General features: G+C 41.8%; 1 protein-coding gene across 2 annotated transcripts; it reads right to left on the bottom strand.

Moving 5' to 3' along the window:
- Positions 1–1,081: 1,081 nt before the first annotated feature.
- Positions 1,082–17,914, bottom strand: ankk1 (ankyrin repeat and kinase domain containing 1). Of its 2 annotated transcripts, none has more exons than XM_061782720.1 (9): positions 17,549–17,914; positions 15,455–15,737; positions 12,612–12,763; positions 12,356–12,405; positions 11,774–11,929; positions 9,377–9,501; positions 7,716–7,749; positions 7,159–7,399; positions 1,082–2,291 (listed from the first exon to the last, which is right to left on the bottom strand). In XM_061782720.1, exons 1-9 carry the CDS (start codon positions 17,731–17,733, stop codon positions 1,256–1,258), a joined length of 2,262 nt encoding a protein of 753 aa, XP_061638704.1. In that variant the 5' UTR covers positions 17,734–17,914; the 3' UTR covers positions 1,082–1,255. The 2 variants fall into 2 exon arrangements, with proteins under 2 accessions (XP_061638704.1, XP_061638706.1); XM_061782722.1 differs by having other exon boundaries at positions 15,455–15,527; positions 17,549–17,913.
- Positions 17,915–18,816: the final 902 nt, after the last annotated feature.

Genomic DNA, 18,816 nt, shown 5'->3' with positions numbered 1-18,816 from the left:
AGACCATAGCTGTACCACAAACTGTGAATGCTGAGACAGTGGATGCACTTTTGGATAATTTCACCTGGAAAATCTCAAATGTCATGAATGCTGTCACTCCTATTAAAACTAAGACAATCTTGAGGCGACCTAGAACGCCGTGGAGGAGCACAATGATGGCAAATACCTCTAAATCAAAGTGTAGGAAAGCAGAACTGTGAGGCTGACGCTCTAACCAGTCGGCCACCGTGCCGCCACACTGAAGTCCACCGATGAAAAAAAAAATCTCATGTGATCACACATGATTTAACAAAACCGAAGAAAAAGAAACACTTCCGAGTATGCAACCGTGTTATAGCAGTGCTTACGAAGGTGTCTGAACCATTGTTAAATGGCAATGACATCTCAGAAATACTTTCTGTCCCGCTTATCCTCACTAGGGTCGTGGGCGTGCTGGAGCCTATCCCAGCTAACTGTGAACTGATTGCCAGCCAATCACAGGGCACATATAAACAACCATTCGCACTCAGATTCACACCTACGAGCAATTTAGAGTCTTCAATCAACCTACCGCATATGATTTTGGGATGAAAACAGAGTACCCGGAGAAAACCGACACAGGCACAGGGAGAACATCCAAACTCCACACAGGGGAGGCCGGGATTTGAACCCCGGTCCTCAGAACTGTGAGGCAGATGGGCTGATCAGTCGTTTACCGTCCCGCCTCAAAAAGACTTGCTTAGGAAAATACTTCTTGCCATCTAGAGAACTCACGCAAAAAAAGACATAGGGTAAGACATTTTTGTATTTATTGACGTTTCCATGTCCGTCAGCAGGGCTTGACATTAACACTTCCAAATGCTGGTCAATTTCAGCAGTGCAACAGTGGTGTGTGTGTGTTTCTATATGTATATATATTTGACTCAATTAAGAAAAAATCTAATTGAATGGTATAATCTAATTAATGTAATCACTATACATAGATAAACTCCAACTTCTATGTAATGTTTTTCATGTCATATACTATTGTTATGCTGTTCCTGTTTTATGTTCTTTTTGCTGTCTGTCTGCCCCCTCTTAAGCTTCATTCTGTCCCACTGTATTTCCAATAAATATGCATTTTATTACAAATAAAAACAGAGGGAGTACATCCAACGCTTCACTTGCACAGTGAAACTGTTTGAGGATGAAAAGGCATACAGAGCCATCAATACTGCATGACTAGGAAAATGAACAGAACAGGATAAAAAATAAACAAATGAAATAAAAATGGATATCATTTCTCGAGTAATTTGACTATTTCACATTTTCCCTGTCTCTTTGCCACGTCAACAGGTGTCGATCCAGAAGAGTTTTGCAGAGTTCTGTCTGCACCATTGAGCAGTAGCGCCTTAACAATGGGTATGTTGCCATGCTGGGCAGCAATGTGTAAAGGTGTCGCTTTTTCTGCGCTCACAGCGTTCACATCTGCGTGATGAGAAATCAAGTGCAGGACACTTGGGAAGCTGAGGCTGGCACAGGCAACGTGTAACGGCGTCCACTGTTCGCTGTCCTCGATCACGTTCGGGTTGGCTTGGGCGGCCAGGAGCTTGGCCACCATTTCGGCCTCGCTCTGGTGGCAGGCAAGATGCAGCGGAGTCCAATTGCTCTCTCCAGGAGCATTGACGCTAGCACCCAGACTTTTTAGTTCCTCCATGGTGGTTTCGTGTCGCTTTATGGCAGCCAAGTGCATGGCAGTCCAGCCCTGATGGGTCCTAGCGTCCGGGTTGGCCCCATTCGACAGCAGCTGCCTGCATATGCCTTTGTGACCATTAAGAGCCGCGAGGTGAAGCGGAGTGTGTCCTCTTTTGTCTGCACCATCGACCACAGCCCCGCTCTTCACCAACTGTCGTACAATTCTGTTATGCCCTGCCTCGGCTGACAAGTGAAGAGGAGTGGACAGGGAGCCGTCAGTAGCGTTGAGATCGGCTCCCTGAGAGAGGAGCAATTTGGTAATATCGGTGTGTCCGTAAACAGCAGCCAGGTGAAGCGGCGTCCTCTTCTGCACCTCCTCCCCCTCCCCTATCACCTTGATGGACAGCCGCGTTAGCAGCAGGCGGACGACCGTTTCGTGGCCGTTCTGGCAGGCCAGGTGCAGGGGCATCCAGCCCAACTTTTCACGGGGATCCGCGAGGGCTCCGTTGTCCAACAGGAGTCGTACGGCCCTGTCATCACCGTTCTGCGCCGCAAAATGAATGGCCGTCCAGTGGTCCTCGTCTCCCTGCGTGGGATTGGCGCCATGCTCCAGCAGCAAACCCATGATATTGTGAAGCCTGCAGAAATTAATCTCCCGTGAGCTTAAGCAAAATTTATGCCTTGTTGTTAAGGTTATTCATTTTCACAATGCAGTGAAAACAATGTAAAAGAAAAAATCCCATAAAAACAACCTTGCTATAGCCAGTAAAATAATGAGTATAATTATTGTGAAAGATCTGGATCAACAAATGAAACGACCAGCATTTTTTAAAAAGTGGCAGTTTTTTTTTTTCAATTGGCAGCACAGTTACTGAGTGGTTAGTCTGGCTGGCTCACAGATAAAAGGTTCAACTTTGAATGTTGGCTCGGGTCTTTCTGTGTGGCATTTGTATATATTGAGTATGTAGAGTGCCATGGAGTCACTGATGGTGTAGTGGTACACTCGCCTGACTTTGGTGCAGGCAGCGTGGGTTCAGTTCCCACTCAGTGGCGGTATGAATGTGAGTGTGAATGCTTGTCCGTGTCTATATGTGCCCTGTGACTGACTGGCGACCAGTTCAGGGTGTAGTCTGCCTTTCGCCCGAAGTCAGCTGGGATAGGCTCCAGTGCCCTGCGACCCTAACCAGGATAAGCGGTGTTGAAAATGGATGGATAGAGTGCCATGAAAAAAGTCCCCTCAAATTATTTTTTCCAGTTTCCCTACTTCAAGATCATTAAACAAATGTAAATATCAGCCAAAGATAATTCAAGTAAAAATAAAATGCAGTTTTTAAATTATGATTTTCTTTATTAAAGAAAAAATAACTATTCAAAGCTACCTCACCCTGTGTGAAAAAGTAATGCCCCCCTTGTTAAATTATGAATTAACTGTGGCTAATCACTATTTCTGGACAGCTGAGCTCATTTTCACAGACCCCATCCAAGCCTGATTGCCTCCAGACCTCTTCAATCAAGTAATCACTTAAAGGTCCGAGGACAAAGATTTTAACATTTTTCTTGATAACTCTAGAGTCCCTTTACAAACCACCGCTGGCATTTCAAAGTGATTATGTAGCAGTTATACAGCAGTTAAATCGATATGATGCAGAATGCGCCTTCCGGTCTTCGTCTCTTTCCGGCGCTGTGACGTCACACAAGCCAAACATCCTGTTCATTCAGCGTTGTGTGCTATTGTTCCCGGGGAAGAAATGTGGTCAGCTATGGGTAAGTCCTTTGGTCTGCTTGATTGACTCGAAAATGCGCACTACATTTTTGTTCTGCAAATTTGCACTCCTATTAAAGCTGGAAAATACAGTGGGTACGGAAAGTATTCAGACCCTCTTAAACCGGAGACAAATTCCTTGTGTGTTTTTTGGACATACTTGGCAAATAAAGATGATTCTGATTTGCTAAAATAATTTTTCCTCATTAATGTACTCACAGCACCCCATACTGACAGAAAAAAACAGAATTGTTGAGATGGTTCTACATCTTCATTGGACTCCGGCTGTGTTTGATTATACTGATTGGACTTGATTAGGAAAGCCACACACCTGTCTATATGAGACCTTACAGCTCACAGTGCATTGTCAGCACAAAGGAGAATCATGAGGTCAAAGGAACCGCCTGAGGAGCTCAGAGACAGATTTGCGGCAAGGCACAGATCTGGGCAAGGTTACAAAAAGATTTCTGCTGCACTTCAGGTTCCTAAGAGCACAGTGGCCTCCATAATCCTTAAATGGAAGACATTTGGGATGACCAGAACTCTTCCTAGAGTTGGCTGTCCGGCCAAACTGAGCAATTGGGGGAGAAGAGCCTTGGTGAGAGAGGTAAAGAAGAACCCAAAGATCACTGTGGCTACGCTCCAGAGATGCAGTCAGGAGATGGGAGAAAGTTCTGCAGTCGCCCTTCACCAGTTGGGGCTTAATGGCAGAGTGGCCCGACGGAAGCCTCTCCTCAGTGCAAGACACATGAACGCCCGCATGGAGTTTGCTAAAAAAAGAAAAACACCTGAAAGACTCCAAGATGGTGAGAAATAAGATTCTCTGGTCTGATGAGACCAAAATAGAACTTTTTGGCCTTAATTCTAAGCGGTATGTGTGGAGAAAGCCAGGCACTGCTCATCACCTGTCCAATACAGTCCAAACAGTGAAGCATGGTGGTGGCAGCATCTGTGACTGTTCTTGAATGGCTCAGCCAGACCCCTGACTTAAACCCAATTGAGCATCTCTGGAGAGACCTGAAAAGCCTGTCCACCAATGTTCACCATCCAAACTGACAGAACTGGAGAGGATCTGCAAGGAGGAATGGCAGAGGATCCCCAAATTCAGGTGTGAAAAACTTGTTGCATGATTCCCAAAAAGACTCATGGCTGTATTAGCTTAAAAGGGTGCTTCTACTAAATACTGAGCAAATGGTCTGAATACCGATGGCTGTATGATATTTCAGTTTTTCTTTTTTAATAAATGTGCAAAAATTTCAATAATTCCGTTTTTTTCTGTCAATATGGGGTGCTGTGTGTACATTAATGAGGTGGAAATAAATGAAGTCAAAATGATTTTAGCAAATGGCTGCAATTTAACAGTGTAAAATGTAAGGGGCTCTGAATACTTTCCATACCCACTGTAAGTAACCTGACATGCAGCATCTGTCATTGCTGTGTAGAGCCTCCAGTTAACATAATACAGGCAGCCTCACTAACATAACAAAGAGGAGTTCATTCAATGAAAATTCTGTGACTCATTTTGGAATGCCGTCGGCAAATGCATGATGCAAACAAAAGGAGCACACAGTATATCGCCCTGAGCCACAACATGCATGGATAGCGTTGCTAAGAAGAAGATGTCCACCATCTTCAGTTATGCCGTACAACATTCACTATCATTACACACTATGGGATATTGACTTATTGGGTTGGATTGAGGCCGGTTCGTATTCACACACCAAACGAATGCCACCTCAAAAAGGAGGTCTCAAAGCAGTTGTTTGGTGCACATCAGGATTCGCTTGTGTGTATTCACACCAAGGTTATTGTCCATCCATCCATCCATCCATTTTCTTCACCGCTTCTCCTCACTAGGGTCACAGGCGTGCTGGAGCCTATCCCAGCTATCTTTGGGCGAGAGGTGGGGTACACCCTGAACTGGTCGCCAGCCAATCGCAGGGCACATACGTCTAAACAAACAACCATCCGCACTCACATTCACACCTACGGGCAATTTAGAGTCTTCAATTAATCTACTATACATGTTTTTGGGATGTGGGAGGAAACCGGAGTACCCGGAGAAAACCCACGCAGGCACGGGGAGAACATGCAAACTCCACACAGGCGAGGCTGGGATTTGAACCCCGGTCCTCAGAACTGTGAGACAGATGTGCTAACCAGTCGCCCACAGTGCCCCAAGGTTATTATGGTAAACAAAAACTAACGAAATAACTAAAACTGAAATTGAAAAAAAAAAAACATTTAATTAATGAAATAAAATAAAATAAAAATGTTTTTTTAAAAAACGATACCTAAATGAAACAACATATTATGTTTACGAAACTAACTAAAACTAACTATAATTATAACAAAAATGTCTTTAGTTTTGTCGTCTTAGTTTGATATTTCATACGTGAGCCTTTGGGGTTGATTGAGTTTATTAATTTCAGTATGGCCGTACTGAACAAGGAAGGTCCAGCAGTCGTTTGAGAAGTGTAGTTCTTTTACTCTGTGTCGCCTAGAAATGACGTCATTGGGTAGCAGCCAATAAAAAGGCAGTGCTTAAAATTTTGTGGAATGTTATGTATGTATTTGATTTGTGGGTTGTTGTTCATCTATTAGTAAGTTAATACATTATTAAAATGGTATTTTTTGTGAAGTTTTCTTTTATTTTTTATCTCTCACCCTGTGTAAAAAACTAAAACTAATACTGAAACTAAGAAAAACTAAACTAAAACAAAGCATTTAAAAAAAAATAACGAATAAAAACTAAACCTGCTCTAAAAACTAATTAAAACTAACTGAATTTGAAAAAAAAAAGTCAAAACTAAAAAAAAACTAACTATAATTGAAAATCCCACATTTTTGTAACCCTGATTCAGACCTGCACAAAAGGTCCAGACCAAGGGGGAAACGAACTCAGGTTTGTTTAAAGCAGACCAAATGTGGCAGGTATGAATACACCTTTAATTTCACTGCTGTTATTTTAGCCTTAGTATTAATCGCAGTGAATTCACCGGGGATACATTCAGTGTGCTTTGTTCCTTCGAAATAAAACAACCACAATTCCACTTTTTTTTTTCCCCTGCAACTTGAAATTGCCTTAGGTAAGAATGTGAGTGTTAAGGATTGTCAGTCTCTTCAGTATATGTCAATCCTGTCTACCTGACTGCACTCATCATGCCGTCTGTTAAGAGACAGATCGTTAATCTCTATTTAGCAACAACAAAAAATCCCCTTCAACCACAAGTACTGCATAATGTGTAGTTGCTGGGAATTAATCAAATGCCACCCGTCTAACCATTAGACACATATTGAGATGAGATTTTTGCCACAGATTAAATTTTTTTAAGACTACATCCTTTCAAGTTGGTATTCCTACATTACATTGAATAACAGTGAGACATCTGGAATTGTGAGAAAGCAGCATGCAATGCAGAACCAGAAAGTATACCTTCAAAGGTTGAAGGATATGTTGTTTTCAAGATTCTGTTTCAAGGATTCAAGGAATTTATTTGCCATACCAACACATATTGAGATATCGGGGCTATAGAGCACTGTTCAAGTTTAATAGTCTAACAACTTCCAGAAAGCTGTTCCTCAGCCTGGTGGTCCTGCACCGGATGCTCCGTAGCCTCCTTCCCAAGGTTTTTTACGCACTGACTTGAATGTTTCCCTTAATAAGTGTCTGCCGCTTTTTAAAAAGTAAAATTTTTTTTAAACACATTTTATAGTGTGTACAAATGCGTCTCAGTACAGACCTGTTGAGGACAGCCACAATCAATGGCGTGTACCCTTTAGCCATCACACAGTTGACTTCAGCGCCCAGAGTCAGGACGTGTTGCACGCTCTTTGCATCCCCGCTGGCCACCGTGTAGTGCAGGAGACTCTTTTTACCGTTAAACTGTGTGCTGATGTGCTCCCGTTTCACCGACGATCGGAAACTACCGAAGTCCTTCTTCAGGAGGAGAGAGAGCACGCTGTCCTTGCTGCATTGTTCGTCTGTCAAATGAGAGCAAAGGACGTAGTGGTTACAGGAATGTGATGCACTTCCAGTCAAGTTGTTCTGGTATGTTGTGCACAATGTAAAAGCTGGTAAAAGCTAAACTCAGTGTTGTAGAGTGGAATGTTTCACCGTGTGTACAGAAGCATTTTATTACTGAGTCGAGGTTTGTGGATCATTGCAGCAATACTTGGGATAAGAGCTCATTTTATTTTCTTCCATGCACTGATTGTTGACTCTACAGTACGATGTGACACACTTTTTAAATAGCAGCCCAGCTGGCTGAGGATCCATCACGCTTTGTTCTGTGTTTACCTGCAGGAAGGTCATGCAACTGAGGAGAAGAAATCTAAGAGGGAAATGACAAGAAAAGATATGATCACAAACATAATTTTGTCTGTGGTAAAGTTCAGCAGCTAGCTACTCATTAAAGTTAAGACCACACGAAAATAAAACACACATTTATGCAGTAGCTGGTAGACCTTGATGTGTTACTTTTAGTCCCCCCGAAGCAATAAAGGCTACAGTTGGCTTGTTATGGCTCTAAAACAAAAAATAGCAAACAAAATAAAAATAATATGCTGTCCTACAGTATATCTGTGGAAGAACACTTTTGTGCATTTCGTCTCACCTCCGCATTCCCAAAGAACTATGGTTGCGCTAAAGTGCAAAAATCTTGTGCACTAGACTGCTGAATGCAAGGAGCTTTAAGAGCACACAGGTAGGCCAAGGTACTGAAGGTACATAATTCCTGGCCATTTAAAATGGGTGTTTTGTTTGTTTGTTTGTTTTTTTAAAGATTTTCATGTTAAAATCAATAACTATACTGATTCCAAAGGGTATCTGAAACAAGATGACAATTTTTTTAGTTTAGCTACTATAAAGTACTCCTGTGAAAAATTGTCAGGAATGCTGCGGGAAATTACCTAATATCCATTAAAGTCCCTGTAAAGTGAAACCTCTCTTCTAAATTTGACACACCGCATAGAAGAGTGTTGTTAACAACTCTGCCAAATTTGAATTAAATTTGATTTTTTTTTTAAATCACCAAGTATATAAAATGAGATTTCAAAATTGTGAAAAATCAAACCGCTCTCAAACGCTGTGAGCATGTCTGCACAGAAACCATGCAGCGCTCATCTGTCAATCAAATATTACTACTAGTCCTGGAAATATGGATGGTATTTCATCATGCATTTCTCGAATGCCTACACATAACTACATGTTTGAGCCACGAAAATATATCCGCTTAAATCATCCGGTGGTTGGAATAAATTCCACCGGGTTATCGCAGGGCTTTTCCATGCCACGCAACAACGAGGCACTCTAAATGCCCATGCCAGCCCGAAGCCCATTTCCACGCTGGCTTTCTACACCTCGAACTGGTCGCCAGTCAGTTACAGGGCACATATAGACACGGACACCCATTCACACTCACATCCACACCGTCACTGAGTGGGAACTGAACCCACGCTGCCCGCGCCAAAGTCAGGCGAGTGTACCACTACACCATCACAATTATCTAACATGTATATTTAGAAACAATTCAGAATTCAGTTTACAGGGTATTTAATTCATTTGAAAATTGTTAGGAATCAATTCCAACGATATCTTTGTTCAACTTTCTATGCCAGTGACATATAGTGACAAGCAGAACGATGAAATCCTCTTTCAATAGAATGCAGAAGCTACCGGTACAATAAACCTGTGGAACCACCTGTTGCCATTCATACAATAGAATAAGGCATGGCTTCCTGCGAGTATATCAGCTTTGTGTTCAATGAAACACACTCAGATTTCACATTGAGTAAGTCAATTTGGAAGTACATTGAAATGGAATCATCATCAATACTCTTGTTATGGAGATTTTTAATCTCAGTGAGGCTGGTGGCTTGGCTCAATAAAGGTTGGGAAACACTGTACTAGACAGTATTGCCTGCTATGTACTGTATTTATATGTATCAAACTAAATTTACTTCATAGGTGGGAAAAAATGGACTTCGAGATTCCAAACTGTATTGGTTTGCGCTGCTGTTGTGACAATCGATTGGTCCTGGGATCTTCAAGACTTCACTTAGGGCCTCTGTTTTCCTCACAGTTTCTGCAACAACACAACAGCAGTCAAGAACGAGCATGAATTTGCATAATTAAACCAAATTATTCATTTGCATGTGGCTCTAAAACCCCATAGGGATCTTTTCAGCAGTGTAGCCCTATCATAGAACATACCTTCACGCATGACTTGCAGGTTAATGCTTACATAGAGTCAATGTTATTAACTGCCGTTTATGAATGAAGATGACTTCTTAAGGTGTAAGAGCTTGTCTGAGCTAAAATGTGTCATCTGATTCCCTTTAAAAACACACATTTTACTCATGCATGACATGCACTGACGAAAAAGAATTTTGCTTAGGGGAAAGCAATTAAGCACTGTTGATGGAGCCAAGTGCATGTTATTTGTGCTTCTCACGAGTCTTTTGTCTCATCTTGGCAACTGACTCCTACTAGTACAAATACACTGTATTGGTGTCTTGCACACACTTGTAAAAACTTTTCAGAATGGCACACACAGAAACCATTTTTCTAATTAATACATTTGACACAACAATTTAATGTTGTATCTTTTGTATTAGCAATTGTCTGTGTGTCTACATAGATAATAGTCGTCCTTAAAATACCCTTGAGTTTTTATCAGAAATAACAGAAACTGTTCCTTTTCATCATAGCTGGGCATTTGGGAATTTAGCTTCTTTTCAGTTGCAGCCACAAATAATTACCAATGCTGAAAGTAGAGGACACTTGACCTGGAGTATTTACAAAACACAATACACTATATGAACCAAAGTACTAGGACGTTACATCAGTGGGAACTGTAAATATGAAAATGTGTGGTTTCTTTTCTTTAAAATTTCTCTGAGGTCCACATTTTGTCATGTTTTGTGTGTGTGAATGTGAATGAGCATACTGATTTTCTGTTGTACTGTATGTAAATGGGAGAGACTGACATATAGTGCATATGTGAAAAGAGACTGACGCTTACATTACGTACAGGTATGTGAATGGACAGACTGGTGTTTATAAATCATGCATGTGGACAGACTGACGTACAGTATACTGTCATAATTGTTTGTTCGTGAATTGACAGAGTGGTGTTTCTACTGCATGCATGTGGATAAACAGATGGAAATGGAAATGGTTAGCAGTATTGTACCTGAACGAGTACTAGTTCATATTTTGGGCGAACGTGAACTGAACTGAGTTTATTTCTGCCTAATGAACGTTATTGAGAAGGAGCTTGTTCTGGTGGCTGTGAACGGTTAGGAAGGTCATTTTCATTCAAGGGCGCCAGGTTTTGTTTCGGGACTTCCAGGACAAAATCCGTCTGAACACACTATATCCACAAGCCTCCATATGTCGCTGGAGAAACGCTATATCAGGCAACAAATTCAGTGCGGCCGCCATTCATGTTTACATGTGCAAGGTGCGTTCAGTGACAATCCGTAAACGGGAGCGAAAGTGTTTTGATTGTGTGCATTTTGACCGACTGAAGGTAACATGATGCATGTATGTGAATGGACAGACCAGTGTTAATATTAAGTGTAACTGTGAGTGAATGAAAAACTGATATTTACATTGTTTGTATTTATGAATGGGTGTGTTCTAGAAATGCAAATACGTGTGTCATTGAACAGTTTTACAGCATATGTACAGTATGTGAGTGAACAGATGGATGAACGACAAATGCATGTACAGTACTGTATGTGAATCAACATTACATGAAGTGTATAGGCACCACTACTACAGTAGAAACTGCACATTTTTGAGTGGCCTTTTACTCTGGGCAGCCTAAGGCACACCTGTGCAATAAAGGTGTTGCACAGTGTGAAGAAAATGGTGGTAACACCAGATACTGACTGGTTATCTGCCCTCACCCACCCCGCCCCCAATACAGTAAAAGTGCACATTTTTTAATTGCTTTTTATTATGGGCAGCCTTAGACACACCTGTGCAATAATCATTCTGTCTAATCACGCTTGTAAGGTGAATTGATTACTGTGCTCACTAACACAGATTTCGACAGATTTGTGAGCAATATTTGAGAGAAATAGGCCTTTTTTTGTATAATAGAAAAAGTCTTATATCTTTGTAATCAGCTCATGAAAATTGGAGCAAAAACAAAAGTGATGGATATTATATTTTTGTTCTGTTCACATATGAATGGACCAAGTGATGGAAACCGAGTGTATGGACAGATTGCTCACTTTATGTAAACAGACAGATGGATTCATGATGTGACCAATTTTTGCCACATTCTACTGTAACAGTTATTTTGAGGATTTGTTCTTTTTTTTTCTCCAATCAGTGTTTCGTACCTGAGAAGGGTGGCCTCTTATTTTGCTCCTGATCCCAGCACTGCTTCATGATGCTGATCATCTGATCGCACTCACGTGGCCTCTGCTCATTGATGAGCGCCACGCAGGGTCTCCTGCCATGTGACACATTTAAGAGCACGGTGGTCATGCTGCACCCTGTATCCACAAAATAGATGTCAGCCAAGACGGTGAAGATGGTGCAAAGGTAATTGATCATGCATGTCCACACTGACCTCAAACTCTCAAGAACCTATTTCAAAATGGGATTAAATGCTGCCTTTTTGGCACAGAATCCAATTTACATGGTGTTTATGAGAGATGCTGGCTCCTTTTATAAAAATGAGCAATGCATTTGTAATGCAATGCTCAGACTGTATTTGCAAAAGGTTAGGCTGGCAATTGAAAGTTTGGTGTGTGTGTGTTTTTTTCTTTTAAAACAGTGACATTAAAGTGTCTACTTGTTTTATTTTGTATTGTTTGAAATGATAAACATAAGGGAGTTCAAATCTTTTCCTTCTGTTTTATTTATTTATTTTTTTTTTTACATTTTTTTCACATTGATTCAGTTGAATCATTTCCTACCTGTGTAAGGTTTCCGTTGAGTCAGAATCTCCCAGATTACAATTCCAAAACTATAGATGAAAGGAGTGAAAGAAAATGGAGCTTTAAATTACCGGTGTCATCTGCTGTGCGTGTAATATAACTCAAATCCCACGTGAGGTCATTTAGATACATCACACTGAAATATGAAATTAGTTTCTGTCTGTAAAAGAGTACTTGGTGAATCAGGCATGCTGTACAATATTGAGTTACTATGGCTGTGTGATTTGAAAGTCACCTATAAACATCGAAGGAAAGTCCAGGAGGATCGCAGTACTGAGAGAAGATCTCAGGAGGAATGTAGTTTATGTTCCCTCTTGCTGTCAGATGCTCCATGAACAACTTCTTCTTTATCCCCTCTTCCCAGTGGATCAAACCAAAGTCTGCAATCTAAACAGAATGTTTGGAAATGTCTTTTTGGTGGAGGAGTTCTCTGTGGGGATAGTGATTCTTGCCAATACATTTTATACTGTTGTGATGTAACATGTGCCAAATCTTCACTGCCTATGCCAGACAGTTTATTCACCTGTTGAGTGACCAGGTGCACGTCCAACTGTTCAATGTTTCAGTCCTTTTTAGTCATGGAATTGTACCAATTTATTCTTACATCTTCCCTTTGAGGTGACAATGGCGTGGCCACTTTAGAGCGCCTAGTTGTCGGCCGTCAGTGCGCACGTCACCCAGAGAAAAGGTGGAACAGCGAGGTGAAAAATGTTTGGTTTAAAGTCTGACTTGAAAACCAACATAGACCGGGGCTTCAAGCTGGTGTAGCTGCTTTAGTGCGCTTCGTTGTTGGTCGTGATTGCTCACATGTCACGGAGAGAAGGGACAGAAGAGCGATTTTCATGATTTTGAAGCCTCATTTTATTTACTTTTTTTTTTTTTTTTTACTGTCCAAATTGGTTATTTACAAGAGATATTCATTTTCATTTTACAGGGACTTTAACCAATCAGATTTAAAAATTTCTGTCATCTTCATGGATTGATCTGAGCAAGCCAACTTTGACTAGCAAAACACGTCCGTAGTGATCTGCACACATTAATACATTTAATAATCAGCATCTCTGGGGAGTATGATGTATCTTTTTTATTTATAATTCTAACACTGCTGATAGATATTAATTCTGAATTGTTCCAGATGATGTACGTGGCACAGTTGCTCTTATATTGCGTTTTTGCTTCGTATTGATGGTTTCACTAATTCTGATGTAATAGTGGAGGCAATTTGAAAAAACAAAAAATAAAACACTTTTCGTCATATTTGTTGAAGGTCCCCTCCCATCAGAATAAATTTTTTGATACTGTTCTATGCATAACATATGTCAAAATGAGTTTAAGGTTGACATTTATGCAGTTTGTCGATTGAATGCAAAAGTCAATAAACGACATAAGGCTTGCAAAACGGGTGGATTTCAAATCGCCAAGTGTGACAAAGTTTTGTCAATTAATATTCAAGTACCTGCCTACTTGGTGGAAGGTACCCACCCATTCAACTCAGCAGAACTGCAACATGGCATTTTCAGGTTTTCCAGTCTCAGTCACTGCTGAACCATATAAATACAGTCTATAAAGTATACATATGTTGTGTTTTACAACCCCAATTCCAATGAAGTTGGGACATTGTGTTAAACATAAATAAAAACAGAATACATGTTCGACCTATATTTAATTGAATAAACTACAAAGACAAGATATTTAATGTTCAAACTGATAAACTTGATTGTTTTTAGCAAATAATCATTAACTTAGAATTTTATGGCTGCAGCATTTTCCAAAAAAGCTGGGACAGGTGGCAAAAAAGACTGAGAAAGTTGAGGAATGCTCATCAAACACCTGTTTGGAACATCCCACAGGTGAACAGGCTAATTGGGAACAGGTGGGTGCATCCGTAAGTGCAACTTCAAACTCTACTGTGCAAAGCAAAAGCCATTTATCAACAACACCCAAAAACGCCGTGGGCTTCTCCGGGCCCGAGCTCATCTAAGATGAACTGATGCTAAGTGGAAAAGTGTTCAGTGGTCCGACGAGTCCACATTTCAAATTGTTTTTGGAAATTGTGGACGTAGTCTCCTCCAGACCAAAGAGGAAAAGAACCATCCGGACTGTTATAGACGCAAAGTTCAAAAGCCAGCATCTGTGATGGTATGGAGCTGTGTTAGTGCCAATGGCATGGGTAACTTACGCATCTGTGAAGGCACCATTAATGCTGAAAGGTACACGCAGGTTTTGCAGCAACATATGCTGCCACCCAAGCAACGTCTTTTTCATGGACGCCCCTGCTTATTTCAGCAAGACAATGCCAAACCACATTCTGCACGTGTTACAACAGCGTGGCTTCGTAGTAAAAGAGTGCGGGTACTAGACTGGCCTGCGTGCAGTCCAGACCTGTCTCCCATTGAAAATGTGTGGCGCATTATGAAGCGTAAAATACGACAACGGAACCCCGGACTGTTGAACAGCTGAAGCTGTACATCAAGCAAGAATGGGAAAGAATTCCACCTACAAAGCTTCAACAATTAGTGTCCTCAGTTCCCAAACCTTTATTGAATGTTGTTAAAAGAAAAGGTGTTGTAACACAGTGGTAAACATGACCCTGTCCCAGCTTTTTTGGAACGTGTTGCAGCCATAAAATTCTAAGTTAATGATTATTTGCTAAAAAGGATAAAGTTGATCAGTTTGAACATTAAATATCTTGTCTTTGTCGTGTATTCAATTAAATATAGGTTGAACATGATTTTCAAATCATTGTATTCTGTTTTTATTTATGTTTAACACAACGTCCCAACTTCATTGGAATTGGGGTTGTACAACAATAGCTAACCATATTTATAATTTATGATGTAAGAGTGGATGAAAACGCAAAGCTTGCATTTATTGTAGCCAGCAATGATTATGTTGGCAGGTTCATCTCCAATGAATGGGAGTGGATGACGAGAATAAAGCTCCAAATAGATATGTATTTGGAGCTTTATTCTTTTTTTCTTTATGCCAAAGTACTAACAAAACCGCCACTGTTCCACACCCAAGGATGAGGAGGGTATCACCACAATTGTCACAATGTTATCTCTGCACGCAACTGACCTTGACATGAAGATGGTCATCCAGTAGGATGTTGGATGGCTTCAGGTTAAGATGGAGGAGCGGGGGTCGCAGGCTGTGGAGAAAATTCATGCCCATGGAGGTCTCGTGAATCATCTGGAACTTTTTGGGCCACATCAGACTGTGACTATTTAGGAGATTGCTCAGCGATCCATTACTCATGAACTCCATTACAATGGCAGGCACGTCATCACACAGTCCATAGACAGACACTATGTACTTGAATTTCACTTTGGCTATGTTGGACGCCACCTCCATTAGGTTCCTGAAACAAAATAACGGTCTTCAAAGAGCACTTTGTGGTAAAACACATACCGCATTTCAACGACAATAAGGCGCGCTTAAAAGTCTTAGATTTTCTCCAAAATGGACGGGGCGCCTTATAATGCGGCGCGCCTTATGTGTGCACCGAGATCCAAAATCTGTAAATGTTGTTGTGTGACTTTAATGGGTGCTCCGCTTGATTGACTGGGAGCATTTCCTGCCGGCACGCTGGTTATATAGAAGAAGGCGGACGTGACTGAGGACAGCATGCGGACGTAAAGGGGGAAGGGTACGCATGACAGAGGACGCTAAAGACACTCCCCCAGTAGTATATAGTTCCGGTATGTGGATCAGTTTGGCTAAGGACCCCCGAAAATGACACCTACGAAGAGACACGCTTACGAAGCACAGTTTAAACTGCAAGCTATTAGTTATGCGGAGGAACATGGGAATCGAGCAGCCGCGAGAGAATTCAAGATCAACGAATCAATGGTTCGCAAGTGGAAGAAGCAGGAAAACGAGCTTCGCCAAGTCAAGAAGCTGAGTTTCCACAGAAACAAGGCGAGGTGGGCCGAGTTGGAGGACCAACTCGAGCAATGGATTAATGATCAAAGAACAGCCGGGAGAAGAGTCTCGACAGTCACCATTCGACTGAGGGCAATAACGCTTGCAGAAGAAATGAAAATCGAACATTTTCAAGGAGGTCCGTCTTGGTGCTTTCGTTTTATGAAACGGCGCCATCTATCCATCCGCGTGGATGGACTACCGTGGCGCAGCAATTTATGGCGGATTACAAGGAAAAGATGGCCATCTTCCGCTCCTACTGCAGTAAAAAGATTGCCGACAAACACATCCAGCCCAATCACATCACCAACATGGATGAGGTGCCACTCACTTTCGGTTACTTTCGACATACCGGTGAACCACACTGTAGAAAAGAAGGGGACCACCACGGTAGCGATACGCACAACGGGGCACAAGAAGTCGGCTTTTACTGTTTTACTGTGCTTGGTTGTCATGGTAATGGACAGAAACGGCCGCCTAAGGTGATTTTTAAGAGGAAGACGCTGCCGAAAGAAAAGGTTTCCAGCCGAAGCCATTGTTAAGGCCAATCAAACGGGCTGGATGGACGAGGAGAAAATGAGAAAGTGGCTGAGTGAGGTGTACGTAAAGAGACCGGATGGTTTTTTCCACGCGTCACCGTCCCTGTTGATCTGTGACTCCATGAGTGGCCATCTCACAGTCGCGGTGAAAAACCAAGTGCAACAAAGACTGGGAGGCAACGCCAGGCGAGTTACGCGACCATATGTGAATGGATTGTGGATGCTTGGGCTAAGGCATCTGCTCTGACTGTTGTCCGAGCTTTCGCGAAAGCCGGCATCATTGCTGAACAGCCCAACGGCAACGAGACTGACTCTGACAATGACGAGCGGGAAACCGGTGTGTTTGTTGGAGAACTTGCCCAGCTGTTCATTTCGGATACAGAAGATGAGGACTTTGATGGATTTGTGGATGAGGATTGATCAAAAAATAACGTGAGTACATTGTTAAATACTTTAATACAACCGAACTCAGTTTTGCTCCCGCTGCCTTTTTAAAAACATTGTTTTCACGTGCATGCATGCTACCGTATGTTTTAAGATAGCGTATGTTTTACCATGCCTGCGCCCAATAATACGGTGCGCCTTAAGTATGTGTTAAATGCAGAAATAGGCCCCTTAACTGAGACTGCACCTTTTAATACGGTGCACCCTATGGTCGTAAAAATACGGTATTTGCAACTCTCTGCAACATAACATTATAGCTACCAACCTGTAAAGGTTGTTGTTACCCACGGTTGTGTCAAAGACTTTCAGGGCACACGTTTCCCGCCACAGCTTCATCTTGACTTGGTACACTTGGCCAAATTTGCCTTCTGCCAATTTAGTCCAGTCTGTCTCAAAGTCGTTCTTCTTGAAGTTCCTGCACTGTCCAGGAGACGCGTCCAGATAATCCATGAGTGCTGTCCTCCACTTCACACAAACCCAACTAGCTCTCTAATCCCGACCATCAATAGGGTTCCTCCTCATAGTCCCATCGATCGGCGTCACCCCGGGGACGGGTGCAAGGTGCAAAACATCAATGCACAATCAACTGTATGGCTGAAAGGCGCATCAAGTCAACTACTGTTGAGATATGGGAGGAACCGAGCCTTGAAAACTGGTTTGCACTGAATGTTGCAAAGCCGGTTTCTGACTAACAACACCACAGATCTCCTTTTCGGTCTTGCGGAAGTAGCAACACATATTTGCACAAATCCCTCATATTCTGTGGTATTTTAAAGTGGTATATTGTATTAAACCATGACACCAACAAATTTGGCCTCTTGGAAAAGTAATTTCGGCCCTCTGTATGTTCCACATATATTGAGGAATGACAATAAATTCTACCATACCATAACATATACCATACCATAAACTTTGGCAAATGGTGAACAATTCTTCAAAAAAGAGGGTATATTTGGCATACCAGGGAGCAGCATAATGGCCATTCAGTTGATGCAGTGTGACAAAACCTGTTTATCCATCCATCCATCCATTTTCTGAACCGCTTCTCCTCACTAGGGTCGCGGGCGTGCTGGAGCCTATCCCAGCTGTCATCGGGCAGGAGGCGGGGTACACCCTGAACTGGTTGCCAGCCAATCGCAGGGCACAACGAAACAAACAACCATTCGCACTCACAGTCATGCCTACGGGCAATTTAGAGTCTCCAATTAATGCATGTTTTGCACACATCTGAATGCTAACTGCTCTCTTTCAATAGACGTGAAAGCAGGTGAAAACAAAAGTGGAGGTGAATAGTTGTCTGCTATCTACAACATTGTACGTTATGTCTAAAGGGTAAGTGTCTGACTTTTTTCTTGTTTACCACAGTGATGCACAGTACAATTATTAATATTTATATCCAGTTATCTTAAACGCAAAAGTCAACAAGCATCATTTAGACAAAATTAGAGCCACACCTTCTAGCAGACTGCCATTCACGACATCGTTCAATGTTGGACTCTTTTTTAAGTCTGCAAAAACAAACAACTGATGGAA

This window comes from Phyllopteryx taeniolatus, chromosome 8 (assembly GCF_024500385.1).
Source record: "Phyllopteryx taeniolatus isolate TA_2022b chromosome 8, UOR_Ptae_1.2, whole genome shotgun sequence".
Taxonomy (NCBI): domain Eukaryota; kingdom Metazoa; phylum Chordata; class Actinopteri; order Syngnathiformes; family Syngnathidae; genus Phyllopteryx; species Phyllopteryx taeniolatus.
Note: the sequence above shows the minus strand (reverse complement) of the source record. Positions and strands in the feature narration are given on the sequence as shown.

Coding starts and splice junctions, on each gene's coding strand:
- ankk1 (XM_061782720.1), bottom strand. CDS start 17,733: ATGGATTATCTGGACGCGTCTCCTGGACAGTGCAGGAACTTCAAGAAG. Junction 11,930..12,355: donor TCAACGGAAACCTTACACAG/GTAGGAAATGAT, acceptor TTGTGGATACAG/GGTGCAGCATGACCACCGTG. Junction 7,400..7,715: donor GTTGCATGACCTTCCTGCAG/GTAAACACAGAA, acceptor CTCATTTGACAG/ACGAACAATGCAGCAAGGAC.